Source organism: Mustela putorius, unplaced genomic scaffold (assembly GCF_011764305.1).
Source record: "Mustela putorius furo isolate JIRA1106 unplaced genomic scaffold, ASM1176430v1.1 tig00000450_pilon_pilon_pilon, whole genome shotgun sequence".
Classification (NCBI taxonomy): Eukaryota; Metazoa; Chordata; class Mammalia; order Carnivora; family Mustelidae; genus Mustela; species Mustela putorius.
Window position 1 is genome coordinate 12748193 of NW_025421385.1, and position 16921 is coordinate 12765113.

General features: G+C 37.0%; 1 protein-coding gene across 1 annotated transcript in view; it reads right to left on the reverse strand.

The window, feature by feature from the left end:
• Window positions 1-2248: 2248 nt before the first annotated feature.
• The window catches only part of OPRM1 (opioid receptor mu 1), an 80709-nt gene continuing 66036 nt past the window's right edge, over window positions 2249-16921 (reverse strand). Inside the window, exon 4 of the mRNA XM_004778185.2 lies at window positions 2249-11493. Coding sequence (XP_004778242.1) covers window positions 11455-11493 — 39 coding nt within the window. The 3' untranslated portion in view covers window positions 2249-11454. The remainder of the gene's footprint in view (window positions 11494-16921) is intronic.

A 16921-nucleotide genomic window follows, 5' to 3' on the forward strand; every position in this document is an offset into this window, starting at 1 on the left:
ACAAAAATAAACTATTGGGACTTCATCAAGATAAAAGCCTGCTGCACAGTGAAGGAAACCATCAACAAAACTAAAAGACAATCTTCAGAATGGGAAGAAGATATTTGAAAATGATATATCTGATAAAGGGTTAGAATACAAAATCCATAAAGAACTAATCAAACTTAACACCCAAAAACCAAATAATCCAGTTAAGAAATGGGTAGAAGAAATGGATAGACATTTTTCCAAAGAAGGCATATAGATGGCTAACAGACACATGAAAAGAAGCTCAACATCACTCATCATCAGGGAAATACAAATCAAAACTCTAATGAGATATCTCCTCATACCTGTCAGAATGGCTATAATCAACAACACAGCAAACAAGTGTTGGTGAGGATGTGGAGAAAGGGGAAACCCTCGTGCACTGTTGGTGAGAATGGAAATTGGTGCAGTCACTGTGGAAAATACTATGATATCTCCTCAAAAAGTTAAAAATAGGACTACCCTATCATCTAGCAATTGCACTACTAGGTATTTACCCAAAGAATACAAAAATACTAATTCAAAGGGGTACACGTGTCCCTATGTTTATAGCAACATTATCTAGAATAGTCAAGGTATGGAAAGAGCCCAAGTGGCCACAGATTGATGAATGATAAAGAGGAAGTGGTACACACATGTGTGCACATACACCCACCCACACCCACGATTGGATTTTTTAAAAAATTTTAGAATCTTTTTTATTGTAGTGCATACAAGGATGTGAAAAATGCATGGTCACTACATTATGTAAGCATCTAGGTGTGCAATAATTGATCAATACCCTTGAAAGTGTGACTGGAGATAACAAATCATATAAAAAAGAAATGCTATAGTTTTAAAAAGGGTTTAAATACATACATATATATGTATATACATATGAATTCAAGCAACACAATGGAATATTATTCAGCCATAAAAAAGAATGAACTCAACCATTTGCGACAACATAGATGGAGTGAGAGAGTTTTATGCTAAGTGAAGTAAGTCAAAGAAAGACAAATATTATCATATGATTTCACTCATGCGGAATTTAAGGAACACCAAAAAAAAAAAAAAAAAACAACCAAAGGTGGGGGGAAGGAGAGAAAGGCAAACCAAGAAACAGACTCTTGACTATGGAGAGCAAACTCTTGGGTGGTAGAGGGGAGGTAGGTGGGAGGATGGGGGAAGTAGGTGGTGGGGATTAAGAAGGGCATGTGCTGTGATGAACACCAGGTGTTGTATGGAAGTGTTGAATCACTGTATTGTACACCTGAAACTAATAGTACACTGTATGCTAACCAGCTGGAATTTCAATAAAAACTTCAAAAAAAAAATAAAGTACTTATCAAAGTCATCTGTTAGTCAATTCTTAGACTCCTTATCTACAGTAACATTAATTTGGAGAATATTCTTTTTAGGTAAGTTATGTGCAAATGAGAAAGACCAGAGGAAAATCTATATATCACTAACAGATTTTCTTTATTAGTCATATATATATCACTGTACATTACATGCAAGAAAATCACAATACAGCCCCAAATGATTATGTATTCTGGCATAACAAGAATAATACAGTCCAAAGTTTATACATTTACATACAGCTATCTTCAACAGTTAAATAGGAATAAAGTAAAAATAATTTACTGATGTGCTCACTGTTTGATGTATAAGTCAACATTCTAATTTGCACATGAGACCACTATGATCTGGCAGATCATTCTTTTGGAAGCTAAAGCTTACCATCTTCTCCTATCGGGAAATGTGCATAAAATGCAAAATGATAGCTTCGTCTTTACTGCACATGAAAATATTAATTTTTCTACAATTAAAAAGACATTATGATGGGACCAACACATTAATTAAAACCAAACAAGAAACAAAAAACTGAAGAAAGACTACTAGACAAACATGAAAACAACATTGTATATTTTTAAACATTCCTCTTTGGCATTACCAAAGTCAACAACATACAGTTGATCCTTGAACAAGGTGGGAGTTGGGAGCAATTACTACCCTGACCACACAGCTTAAAATCTGCATAAAACTTTTGACTCCCCCAAAGCTTAACTACTAATAGCCTAATTTAGACAGGAAGCCAGCATAAACAGTCAATTAACACATATTTTTTATGTTACACATATTATGTACAGTATTCTTACAATAAAGGAAGCCAGAGAAAAGAAATGTTATTAGAAAATCATAAGGAAGAGAAAATACATTTACAGGACTATACTGTATTTATAAAAAGCCAAAAAACACTTATAAGTGGACCTGTGCCGTCAAATCCATGTTGTTCAAGGGTCAGCTGTGCTCATTTGTCTCTGTTTTCCTGGCAGGGCCATCTAGGTGAAATACACTACCTAAGGAAATGTTTTTTACCTATTGTGGTAAGGGCAGGTATGGGAAAATTTTTAAAAATAATCAGGAAGCATGTTGTGCTCACTGTTAAATCTATGGGCTTCATACTGTTTTTCTAACGATGTGGTTATGTTTTCATTTACTTGGCTAGAAAATCCGTAAAACACGAACAATTCTAGACTTTTCTTTTTATGCTACCAGTTGGCATTTGTATAATCAGCTCTTTGGATATTTGGGGTATAGAAGTTGAATCTACGTGCAGAGCAGCAGATCTGTTTCTCTCCTTCAGTCCCCAACACATTCAAGAAGGATCGATTCTGCTTTTCTCTCAGACCCCTGAATGGGAGCCATGAGAACAAAATCAATGCGTAGAGAGTTGTTTATGTTGGATCTGACTTCAAACTATAGAAAAAGGAAGCAATAATTCTGCTGCTGTTTCTATTGCTAGGGAAAAAGTAGTTTGTGGATAGGGTGGGCATGAATTTCTATAAAATATTTGTGCTAAATAGAGAATCTCATTTAATAAAACATTTAAAAAATAATATTTTGATTTTTCCCGTGAAACATGGGTATCTTTTTAAGCTAAGTGTTTTTAGTTGCCTAAACTTCAAATATAATTAAAATCATGCAGCACAGCTTCTCCTTTCTAATGGAGATTATCTTTGGAAAACAAACTGTGTCATTAATGTTACAAGAAATTAAAAAACATGTGACAGAGCACTCAATGCTAAGAGTCACAGTTAAAAAAAAAATCCCTTGTCTTTTTGCTATATTTGATGTAACAGATTTTTGAACTTTTTTTAAAGCTCCACTTGCAATTTCTTTTTTATTTAACAGAACAAAATAAAGGAGCAAGATCACTTGCTTTAAGTTTCCAGAATTATTAAGTAGATGAAAAATTCAGAAAATGTATTGCCAAGAGAAGGATGTGTTATTGGAAACTGGCATTTCTTTTTTAAATTCCCATCAAATTAACAGGAATTTATATTTTTATACTCATAAGGTAGAAATTTTTATGGTGGGAGTATAAAATTATAAATTGTAGCTTGGAATTTTGTGGACTCAGGATTTATGACCAAATTTTTCAGTGAAGTTAATGGTTTGGATGGAGATAAAAGCATAATTTGAAGTTCAAATTAAGATTTAAATAGAGAATGTATAGTTTAAAGCATTTTCTAATCTTCACTTTGTTTCCGGAGTATAAATGTAAAAACGCTTGCAAGTAATTTATTGATTCAGTTCCTTCCAAATAAGGAGCTAAGTTCTTCATAAATTTTATTTCATTAATTGCTTTCTATTTTGATTAAAATTACCATATAATTTCTAAGGCTCCATTTTGTTACGTGTGTGTGTCCATGATAGTTATTTTCAAATATACTATATAATCCAAAGTACCTGCCTGAAAACAGAAACTTCAAACAAACCAGATATTTCAAGAATCACAGAGTCCTCTGATGTTCAAGAGGCTGCAGAGTTTGGAAGGTCATGTGTTTGTCAGGCCAGGAACTAAATAAATATGCTTGAAACTATGTATGGAACTTTTTTCAAATGATGTAGATGTTCTTATGAAATGAAATATACTCCTGAAAGTCTTATTGACATTTTAGTTTTTTCATTATGGATTTTCTCAAACGGTGGGCTCTTAAACTCCATTTTTTTTGTAGGAATCTCCAATATCATAAAATGTTGACAAGAGCTTCTTAGGCTTCAAAATATTGCAAAATACAGTTAGAAGTCAAAGCTATTCTCTTTTAACATAACAGAGTCAAAATGACTTAGTTTATAGATCCAATCTAAAATTAATTTCCTACCATTTACAAAGACATCTGTGCACTATGCAAAACCAGAGCCAAAGGAAAGACTTCTAGCTTTTACATTCATGCCAGAAGCAGCATGACTGGTAGATGGCAATCACCATTCAGTGGATTCTTCTCCCCTTTCCCTCAGCCCTGCATGAAGTAGAGGGTGGCATTTTCCTCATGGTGTCTTTAAGTGCTCAGTGGCCAGCTTTCTCTAAATGAGAAACAACCAGCACGATCACTTCAGTGGTCTTTAGGATCAATAAGAAAATGAACCAAATTGATCCCCCAATTTCCTACTGGAATCTTCAGCCTTGTTATGAGGAAAATACTTTAAAAGAGATGCTCATATTTTTATGTGTATATCCATGCTTATGGGCCAAGCTACATCCTGGTGCAGGTAACTTCAAGAGACTATCCCTGTTTCTAGATTTGACTGGAATTATTTTGTGGTGAATATTATTTATAATGAATGGATCAACAGCCATTCTTAGGAATTGCATTATACATTTGGTTTATGCCTTTGTTTATGATAAGATATAGCTAGCTCATTCTTAGAAAAGGAAGGATTTCATCAAAGTGAAAATGAAATTGTGTCATCAACATTAACCCCACCTCCCATCCCCAGTAAATGGATGAAATTCATTAAAACAAACAAAAATCATGGGGCAGTTTAAAACACAAATTTTTCTTATTGTTATTATTTTTCCCCCAGTCCATGTAGAAGTTATGTAATTGATTCATAGGCAGCAAGGGGATCCTAAGAACTACTTGCCAGGTTCTATGATTTGCAATATTGAGTTTATAAATCTTGAAAATAACCTGCTATTTGGACCTAATTTATACAGATGTAGTAGATTACATGGAAAGTACCTAGGTGCGTAGGAAGCCTATTGGTTTGCTCCATTCTCTTGAGAATTAAGGGCCATGAATTTCCATAAGGCAAATGAGTTTTGAGTTAATACAGCCATGATCAGTAGCAGCTTCCCACTGAGTCAGAGCTGTAGGTGAGCCTGGGGGCAGATGGGAACAAATTGTCTCACAGCCAAAGAGAGTAACAGGAAGGCCTTGTTATTTTTCTGTTATTTGAATGGACTCCTGCAGAGATGAGAGCAGGCAATAGGAAGCAGGTTTACCACCTGCAGAGATGCAGGAAAGGAATCGGCTGATAGGTTTCTTGTGCTAGTATGGGTATTAGAGATTGAATTCTGATTGGTTCTAAAGTCCAAATGATATAGAGAAGAGGGACATTATTTGATGGAATGGGGAATGTAAGTGGCCCAGCATGTTGCCAAGCCATGAGCAAAGATATGTCTCAATTTTCCATTATACTCTGGCAATGATGACCTCCTACATTGGCCATTACAAAGGGAAATTCATCGGGCAGAGAAAATTGAGGAACATGCGTGTGTATGATGACAGGGTGAAGTCAACATTTTTGAACAGCAACGAAAAATAATTCAACAATAATAATGAATCCCTAAACCAACCAACTAGTCAGGCAACCAAGAAAGAAAAAAACCTCAAAGAGTTGGCGTATAAGGAATAGGCATTCTGAAACATCTGATGGACCATTTTATTCTAATTTACTTCATAAATGGGAACTCTTTTCTTTTGAAAGTTTCCGGGAGTCAGTCTCCTTAGGGAATAACGTCCACTGATTTTAGAGCATGGTATCTTGACCACGGCAAGAAAAAAGTCAGATGTACTACTCTGCCAAGAACACTGTAGATATTCATACTGCATTTCAATGTTATGCCGTATAATGGAAATTTCATGTGAATTGTATTGTCTCATTTTGGGAAAGTAAAAATTCTAATATGGGATGCAAAAAACAGTGGGATCCACAGGTTAACCTTTGATTAGAGAACTTTTGAGGGCATAATAAAAACCGTATGCCTGTAACTGGCCCTTTCCAACTCAGAATTGGGAATATCCCTGGGAACCTAATCTGTGTAGGCACTTGCAGACTCTGGTCTCTTCTGAGAGGCACCAACTTATCTTTAGGCTTGGTTGTTTTGATGCCAGAGTGGTCTGGAGTGGTGACATCATGACTATTACCAGATATAGAATGTGAAAAGTATCTCTACATCCCAGAAGCCCATCTCTGAGGGAACCAGAGAAAGGACAGCCTATGAGCCATACAAATTTTGCAAATACCATGTAGTGTTAGGAATCTTGTTTCCCTTGACAAAATGGGGAAAAATAATTATTGTTTTTCTCAGTAACTCATTTGCTTTGGCCTCCACTATGAAAGGTAAAATCTATCATCAGGTCACGCTAATGTGATTTCCTCTCCCTTTTCTCTGGGAATCATTAATTAAACTAGTTTTACTGTGCTTATATTAACGAAGCTCACTCATGCTATTCAGTGTATGTGACTGTGTTCAGTTTCACCTAGGCTCTCAGAAACATAGTGTCCCTCTACCCCCACCCTTTCTCTTCTCATATCTTCCTCTCTCTGTTTCTATCACTTATTTTTTTCATTTCCATTCGGCATTTTGTAGCCCTGTGTATACATTAAAAACTTTCTAGCTTTAGTGGATAATGCTAATTGAATAAAACATTTATGTTTTGGAAGGAGAACAACAAAAATTTATTTTAAGAGAATTGGAAGTAAATATGATAGCCTATTCTCAAGATTTAGGTTCTTTAAAAAATTAAGTAGCAAAGTAAGAAGAAGGAAGTTGTAGGTAATGTTAAAGTGCATATTTTCCTGGAGGATTTTTGTTGTTGTTGTTGCAAAACATGCCTATTACAGAGCGCACAATGATGATAAGATAAATTTCCCTTGCTGTCTTCAAAAAGACCTCTGTGTTCTTTTCCTGAAACTATAAGACAAATATACATTTATTCTGTATAGGCAATGCAAGCTTGCTAACAATGTGACACTATTAGCTGGAGCACAACTAATAAACTTTTTTTTTCAGTTGCCCTGGTTTAGATTTCATGGACATAGCTGTAGGGGGAGAAGCAAACTATGTTTGACTCATGAGATAGCTCTGAATGACAACAAATCATTGAGGTTTGCAATTATTGAGATGTATAGAGGCAAATTCAGTTCCTGCAAAAACTGTATTTCCCCTCATGATGTATATTTAATATTACCATTCTTTCAAATTCAAAACCGAGGACACATCATCTGAAAAATCAAAGCATATTTATGCTTGCATTGAAAGCTTTGAGGCTGTTATGATTAATTTCAGGCAATTTTTATACTACATAGGATTGTTTATGCTCTTTCCATAAGTATATAGAGGTTTCACTGAAACACAAAGCTATAAGACTTGTTTGCATTCAAGTGTGGTTTCTGTAGGTCCTGTTTCTTTTCTAATACAGTCTAAAGAACTGTTGCAACTTAAATAGATCCCTACCTGCTCTACATAATGCACGCTTTTTAGAAACAATATCTTTGTATAAAAGGTAGTGATGCCAACCAGCTCCACTGAGTGGTAGTTAAGTATGATGCCAGATAATTCAGATGGTAGAATGATAAAAATGAGTAAACTCTCTTCTGTCCTTGTCCCTTATGGTTCCACTTGATTCTTAAATAATTTTTTTCCAAATAAATAGCAAAACTTTTGCATTGTTTCAGATGTTGTAGTACAGTCTAGAAACATCTTAATCTATTGTCATAGAGTTTTATTTTGTCTTTAAGCAGACAGGGCACTCTTTTGGATGTGAATGGATCAGAGATTTAACTGAGTTTCTGGAAGTTGGGAGAGAAGGAAGGAGCTCACTGCTTGTACCACATGAAATCACAGGGCTATTTTTTGGGAGAGGAGTCAGGGGTATGGGGACATTAGAACCCTAAGCACTAGTTTCCAGGTGGGTTGGCTTTGAATGCAAACCTGAATCCCTCTCAAACAGCAGAGGAAGAAGTAATTATGCCAATTTCCTCTGTAACATTGTAAAGCTTAGGTGCAATTTCAAGTGCAGATTTTAAAATTCTCACTTCATACAAGGTTATAGGAAATGCAAAGTGAGTTGAAAATGTATGTGATGGGGAAAGCCCCAGAAAAATTGATCTCCCTCTGAATATGTGCCAAGGGTCAAGAATCATCTTTTCATATATTTTAGTCAAGACTGATATATTTCAAAGGTTGATATACTCAATTTTAATTTTTTCTGAGCCTTTAAAATTCCCTTAAAATGTATATGCAGCTATTTGATGTTATTTCAAAAGTACCTTGTTACAGTATGCACTTTCAGTCCACCCTCAATCCACTGTTCATAACCCTAAAACCTCAGTGTCAATGATCTTTACATTTGTAACTCAAGTGTCTCGGACACAATAATATTAGGTAAATCAAACTGAACTTGACTTATGTACTGACTCCTTAAAAAACGCCAACACATTACATGACAAGAGCTTGAATATTTGCCACATACCATGGCACACTAAGCTTTTGCCATTTGGTTTTGCTTACTTTTGAACAGCTAGCAATGTACATACCTCCTCGTGGTTTTAGTTTGATCTCAGTGGTGAACAATGACTGGGTTGAAATTATTATTAATTAAATACAACTACCTCCTGGCTAAATGCCACAAAGATAGACCCTTTAATTGGCTTGTCACTTTAGGCTCTAATGTCCCAATGGAAGTGGTCTTAAATATAATCTGAAGGCTGTATTCTGTCACTATGATCCTGAAGCATCTTCTACCAGGGAAAGTACAGTGGTTAGGCCAAAGCAAGAACAAGGCACTGATGAAGGTTGGTGTTTGTGCCCATCTCTCCCCTCATTGAAGAAATATGGCTCATGAGAAAAGAAATATGTTGAAAATGTAGGCAAAAATCTTGGTGCTTTTGTAATGGCAGCAAGGATTCCTGAAGACACCCATTTCCTATTCATGGATATTTCTAAGAAAAGGATCGTATTTGTGGCTGTAAATGCACAGCTATAGTAGGGGCATGTGTGGTTCACAGAGAAGCTGAGAATTAAGGCTACTATGCCTTACCCTTACTTTACATCAATAGTTTGCTTCACTGGAAGAAGGCCAAACCAGAAGAAATCCTATCTGTAAGGACAGGAAGGTGAAATGAGAAGGAAGAACAAAGCAGAACATTACATTTTCTTTATATACAGATTTCATAAGGAACTTTACCTTAACCAACTGAATCAGGGCTGACACTTCCCCATTTGCCATGGAATATCAAGGCAGTTCTAGTAAATTTTGTGACAAGGGTTTTGAATGAAAAACATTGGAAAGCATATTTATTATTCATTTCAGAATGTTTTAACTGAGAGCTGGTCATTAGGCAGAAATGATTGTTGAGAAACAGCCTTATGAGCGGAAAGCAGTGCTACGTCATCTCTCGAGAGAACTGATGTTATTACAGCCCATTAAAAGGAAGAACTTTCCTCCCAAGTGACTTACATACAGATATTTCATTCTCCTTCATTGTGTTTCATTTGAATTATCCTTTTACTTGTGGAAGCTCTAATAGTGTCTATATGCATATATGTATTTATACACAAATGAATTTATTTAACAATCTAAAACTTTTTAAGGCTCTGGTTTAAATTACTTTGATCAGAAAAAAATAAAAATAATACATATCATTTCTGGGACATAATATTTGAGAAACAGAGATTATTAGAGGGAAATGTAAGACTTCAATATTCAAGATTCAAGATAAAATATTATCTTTTTTTTTTCTTTTTCTTCTCATCCAATGGATACATGTGTTGGGTCCACATAATGACAGCTAGCTAGATCTGAGACAGTAAATTTAGCTATTCTGGTCCAAGATGTCTTGGATATTTGATCTGGATGCCCAGTACATATTTGTGTCTTATTATATTGAGGAACAGATATAACTTTTAATATTGAGTCTACTGGCAGCTTGTAGACTTAGAAATACTTTTTTATAAGGGAAATTGGTACCCTGTCATGTACTATATCTTCATAGATAACTACAATGTACATGACTCATTTAATCAACCCAGACAAAAGTTCAAAGTGGAGGGCTTTTTTTTTCTTTGCATAGGCCATCTGACTTGACTGTCTATATAGATAAAATAAAAATGGGTGATTGCCAACTCTCTACTGTATTTTATACCAAAGAAAACCAGTCAAAGAGGAGAATTGTCTTACAGAAATTGCTTAGAAGACTGACATTTTACAAAGGAAGTCTTGACATTTAACAAAGATCAAAAAGACCAACATATTGGTGATGACATTATATAAACACAATCTTCAGGAAAATATTCTTGGGTCACTGTTAATATTTCAGGTCCAAGTAACTCCACAGGATTGAAAAGAAGATTAACCATTTTTATCTATGATCATTTGAGTCTTTCTGTTTTGAGATTAAGCTTATTGGATACAAATTTTTAAAAAGGCTTAGACTGTCATTTTATCACAGAATTTAAAAAAAAGATAAGATAATATACAAAAGGAGCATGCAGTATGGAGAAACTACTGAGAAATGAAGAATAAGTACATTTTAAAGCTTGACTTCCTCCCCAGATGAAGTGATGAGCTCATTGATCCACAATTATCTTTTATGAATAGTTTGATAAAAGAAGGGATCCTCACAGTTAAAATTAAGGAGCAAACAACTGAAAGCCTAAGAATGGACAATCTCCCATGAACTCTTGGGAAGTACCTGAAATGCACAAGAGTCAACCTTTCTGCAGCTGACACACTGTTGTGTTTCAGATAACATTTCATGCTAATTACTTCCTCAAAATTATGGAGCTAGGTAGGAGACGTTATTCTTTAGAAGAATACAAAACAAAGAAACAAAGGTGGAAATGATGTCTTAACCAATATTAAGGTTAATATTAAAGGTAAAAGATAGAGGAAAGTGTTCCTTACAGAAGACTAGATAAAGTCTTGAGCTTTCCACACAAGTTCCTTTGATCAGAGGTAACAGTTACTTTACATGTCACCATGCTAAATTTAACAACTGATGGGTTTTGTTTGATGAGGTCATAAATATCTGCTTCAAAACAAAATAATACACACAGAAGGGCCATCTTCTATGATGACCTCAGTTCACATACCATGGTGCGTTTTGGTCCCATTGGACATCTTCCTCATGATTATGTACACAAGTTGGACTTTTAAGCATGGTATGGTCATTCCTTGCCAGCAACTGACTTAATTGAGATGTCTCCTTCACATGTGTAGAGTGGAGTGCTCAGAAGATCAAGTTTTGATGACTCAGGAGCTGGCACTTTCCTGAAACTAGAGGCTCCCACAGGTTCTTGCAGTTACCTGCTTCCACATAGATGGTGGCTTCTAAGCTCAGTGAGGGTCTGAATGGCATGAGACCCACCTAGGGCAATGGAGCAGTTTCTGCTTCCAGATTTTCTAGCTGAAAGAGGAAAGAGCAAAGATAGTGAGCATTTCAAACTGGGTTGCAGTGCACATTTATCAGGCATCTTCTGTGGGTCAGAACTGTCCTGAGGGCCCTCAGTATACTTTCACTTGTAACCTTCAGAGCTTTTCCTAAATGTCAAGACATTAATTAATCCCTTGGGTCATTATGAATAATCTCTTGGATCATTATGAGTATGCTATTGCATTTGTACACATTAATGAATAAGAATTATACAGTAGTCATCAAAGAGATATTATTGATAATGGTTTCCTTGAAAAAATACATTTTGAATCCAAATCCCTTATCTCCCTCTGTTCTTGACTCTCTTTCACCTTCTTTATCCTCAAATTATTCATGACTTGACAAAAATTTCAAAAGAATAGCAGTGTCTCCTTTTGCAATACCTTTCATGTTCTTCATTTCTAGATGAAGACATTTTTATTTTTCATTCGGTTCTCAAAATTAATGGATTTTTTTTTTCTGAAGCAACCAATTTGAAGTTCAGGGACTTTTGCCACCCCCACTTCCACTATAAAGCTGGCATATACATTGAGCAATAACATGACATTTGTTCACACACATAAAAATGTGGTTTGGTATTTTCAAATATGGGAAGATATTTGTGGCAAAGAAATACATTTTGTATTTAATAAGTAATCTCTGCTGTCATTGTTAATATATTCTTTGGTGAGAAGGAAAGGAGGTGTTTATAGAGTCAGTATAAAGGGAGGGTTTTTCCTTTAACTTTATTTTAGTAAATTTCACACTTCAGGAAAAGTGCAAGAATGAGAATAGCATAAAGAACATTTGTGTACACTTGACCCAGACTCACCTGCTATTAACATTTTATCCCATTTGTTTAATCATTTGCTTTCTGTTCTTTTTTTTTCTCTTCTTCTACACACACACACACATGCACACACACTATCTCTCTGAACTATTTGATACTCAGTTGGCTTTTTGTCACTACAGATTTCAATATATATTTTCTAAGAATGAGGAATACAAAGATCAGAATCGTCATTTGGAGAGGCAGTCTACCATGAACCCTGGGTTTCCTGCACATCCTTTCTGACTGTGCCAAACTGCAAGGCTTAACCTTCCTCTGGCCTGGAATAGTTTCTGCAGGTGGTCACATAAGCAATTAGGTAGGCCAGGGTGACCACAGCATTGATCACTGTGTGAAGTACCTGTTCCTAGGGAGTTTTATTATTGCTTGCCCTCAAAAGGGCTGGGACTTTAGCTCTAGGTTCCTTAATGGTGACACAACCCATTGTGTGTGCAGCCACCATCAGGTCCCATCATACTGCCCAGTGGAATTTGGGGATAGAAGAGGCACTGCTATGCTAAATTTTCTGCTGCTGTTGTGCTGTGAGTACTAAACTGTTGACTTTGGTCGACATTTGGCCCCTAAATAGTTGTGGCAAAACAACCTGCTTGCTTGCTTGCTTGCTTGGTTTACTCCTTTGGAATCTGGTTACTTCTAGCCATCTTCTAAGAGGTTTTTCCCAAACTGGCACCATGAGCAGGATGTCAAGATAGACAATGACTTTTTGGAAGAGAAAAGGTAAGGACTCATGGACTGGGTTTGGGAATATGATGAAAGTCCTTAAGTCCTTGGGATGTGGTAGGAAATGTGCTACAGAAAGAGTCATCCACTCCTGTCCTCGCTATTGATGAACATGACACAAGTCAATAGATGGGGGCTGAGTGATGAGGGATAAAGTCTAACCAATTGCCCAAATGGTGCCATGGTTGTTGCTTGCTCTCCTATGGACACGGAGGCTAAGAGAACTCTCTGAGCCCCACAAGGGAAGAAAGCACAACTTCACCAGTTTTAAGTCAAGACTAGAAACAACTAGAGGGCAAATGCCTCTATAATGACTACTAAGACATAGATCCATAGTGAGAGGGAAAAGAGAGATGTCCAGGAGTGCTTTGATCAATAGGTCGAGGAACTGTTAGACATGTGACTGATGAAGGAGTTAGGGAGGTTGTAGTCTTAATGAATAAGGAGAATTTCTTGAGGCCAATAAAATCCCATGAAACCTAATGGAGAAAGCTACTCAAAGGCTGAGGCTGCTCTAGACTTATTCTATCATGAACAGAAAGACAGTTTGATTATGATCCCACATCCAGAGAATGACTGGTTCACTTTTAAGATTATCCCCTTCCCTACAAGGTGGTAGCATTCTACTACTTTTTTTGGTGGGAGACCTTGTGTTAGAAGCTGTGCTTGCTAAGCGCCATTAGACACCCATGATAAAGATAGAACTCTCTAAACCAGGCATTCTCTGCAATCTAAGACAAAGGCCAAGATGGGACCACCCAATGTCCTCCAAATTATAAGGCAATGCAATATGCCTCTTAACCTGGGGGATTGCAAAGTAGAGACAGATAGGATAATCACCAAAAAAATGCAGTCCACGTACAAGGCTATGACAGGCCCCAATGGGGCAGTTAGTAGATCATTACAAATAAAAATCTGTGTGCTTCCATAGAACCAGATTCTTTTGTGAAGACTAATCTCCCTCTAATGAGGAGCTAGGAAGCCATGTGGCTGTCTTAGGGAAAATATCTGCTTTGGAACCCCTATTGCCTGACCCCTATTTCTGTATTATACTTTGAAAACCTTTAAAGATAAGGGATGAGGTAAGGTATTTTCATTTCCAGCAGGGATCAGAGGCCTCATATCCTTAGAAGGTCAGAATGGGGTAGGGGAGAAAGGTAAGGGGGGAGGGTAAATACACACACACACACACACATACACACACATAATATGTATGTGTGTATATATATATGTGTGTGTGTATGTGTGTGTGTGTGTGTGTGTGTGTGATAAATATCTGTGCCTGAAAGACTAACACGCTAGGTTCTCTTGAGAGGTGAGGACTACACATTCAATTAGCCAGATTTGAAACAAAATAAAATGAGAAAAGAAATGACTGTTTGGATCCTTGTCATGCACCATTTTTGTTGCTCCCAAGACTGAATGTATAATTGGCATTGATAATTTACATGCTTGTTCTGTGTAGGCCCATAAGGTCCAAGGGAGATGTTCCTGATATGGAAGAGCCTCTTGTGGGTGGGTGATGAGGGAGATGCATGCACAACAGATCACACCTCTACTTCAGTTTCCCTTCCATGGTCTAGAAAAGACCCAATTTAGAATTCAGGAGAAGGAGAGGAAATCACAGTTTAAATCTAATACTGCTTATGAAAAACACCATATCTTAATATAATAGTTCTGTGTTCCTGGTGAAAAAAGCTAAGTCGATCTGGAGGCTTATGCAGGATAATTGCCAACTGAATTCAGCTGGTGCTTCTACATCCTGGCTACTCCAGCTATTGTGACTATGACTGAAGCAATTGCCCATAATGGCACCTGCTATGCTATCCTGGACTTTGGTCATGTCTTTTTCTCAACTGCTTTAGCCCCTAGAAGATCCAAATCCCTCACCTGGCTGAGCCCCCGGAACATACTGGGCTGCAGTAGTAATACTTGAACCTTCCTGCTATTTGCCACCAATAGGTAGGTTGACACACAGAGCAAACCCCCTCTTTTTGTTGGTGACATGGTCCTACCACATCGATGATATTATCTTGATAAGGCCTAATAAAGTTAGCAGATGGTAACTCATATGAAGGCCCAGGAAAGCTTGTTAACAGCTTGTTAATCAGAATTAACATTCTGGTAAGATACAGGGACCAACCATCCAAATCAAAGTTTTGGGAGCAATGTGGGCTACAACTCAGAAGTGGATTATGAAGACAGTAAAGAGAAGAGAACTATGGCTCTCTGCTTTCAGAAGGCAATTTCACAGTTGCACCATTCAGGCATTGGAGATAATATGTACCTTATCAATGTATGTATTTGTTGAGTCTGAAAGTTAATCAGAAAATCTGACAAATTTGACTGAGGGCCTTAGCAGCCCATAACTCTGGAGGTTGTTCCAACATCCCAGCCCTGGGGCTCTTTAAAGCACCATAGAAGGAGGCAGCCTCCATGGGGAAAGCCTCTGCATGCCTCCTTGGTACTATTACCTACTTGAGTTGGGGAAGGAACTCCTTAAATGTTTGAGGTGCTGGGAGAGGGAAATAATGAACCCTTTCCACAACCTGGCAAAATAATCACATGGTTCATTGAGACAAGAAGCATCTCTGACGGACAACTTGACCAACTTGACCAACTTCTGAGTAGGTCTATGTGTTGTGGGATAAGGAAAACTCATCAGTGTTTGGCTGGCCCTGAGTGACTCTATTGTGTCTAATGTTATCAAAGAAAACTCCTAAATGTGAAGCCCCTTGCCCATGTCCAAATGCACAGATAGATGTGGTCTTGTTTTAGTTAGGGTCATACCAATTAATTTGCTTTTCCTGACACCTGGGTCCTCTTGGGTTATTCCATGCATGGCTATCAAGGCTGTAATTACTTGATGACCCTGCCCATGTGGATTATCCAGATTAATGTAATAATGATCCAAAACAAATTTATTGACAAATTCTAAACTAAAGTAACCTCCCCCGTCAGTTATATGTTTGTAAGTGGAGAGAATGGGCCACAGGATTTCTCTCTACTGGGCATGGTGGGGGCTGCTGGTTAACTCTTTGTCTCCTGCAACTATTGGCAATGACACCATTCCTTGGATCACATTCCCTTTGTTAGGTCCCCAGATAAAGAGGGCTGTCCAATGCTGTCTGACCTGAGGGATACGTAGATTCCTGTTTTCATGTAGCAGTGTGAAAATTGTCCCCCACCATCCAAATCCACATTGTAGAGACAGTCAACAACATATCCTTTATTTTAGCTACCATAGCCAATGAGATGGAACAAGCCATGGGAGGTCAGCAGATCAGGCTAAACTCTCTGACTGTAAATGGATCATTGATTAGCCTTAGACTACATTCTTGTTGATATGATTGAATTAATTTGTTGTGTTTGAATTAATATTAACACTGGTGGTACAGCTTATACATACTCTAAGAAAGAAAGCTAAATGGTTATCAGAAATAAGATCTATTAGCCCTCTCTGGGACTTACTCAGTTGAATATAGATCCTAGAGTGATATGATTTTATGGATAAGTCGTCTAATCAATTATAGATTGAAATAAATAGAACAGATTTGGGTTCTAGCCCTTATCAGTACGTCAAATCCAAATTGCTATAGGTGGCATCTGAAAATTGAGCTCAGCCAAAAATATGTTGAGCTGACAGGTGAGTTATTGGGAAGGATAGTTCTCCAGCCACCCTTACATATTCTTGCTGACTGAGTTGTGTTGCAAGGTCTATCCTCTGACTCTGAGTTCTTCCTATGGTCACATAGTCAATTAAGAACTTTTGCTGCCTGACTGTGTGAGGACCACAGCATGGACATTTTATGATTGTTTGCTTCTAGGAAAGAGGATTGGTTTGCTTTCTTT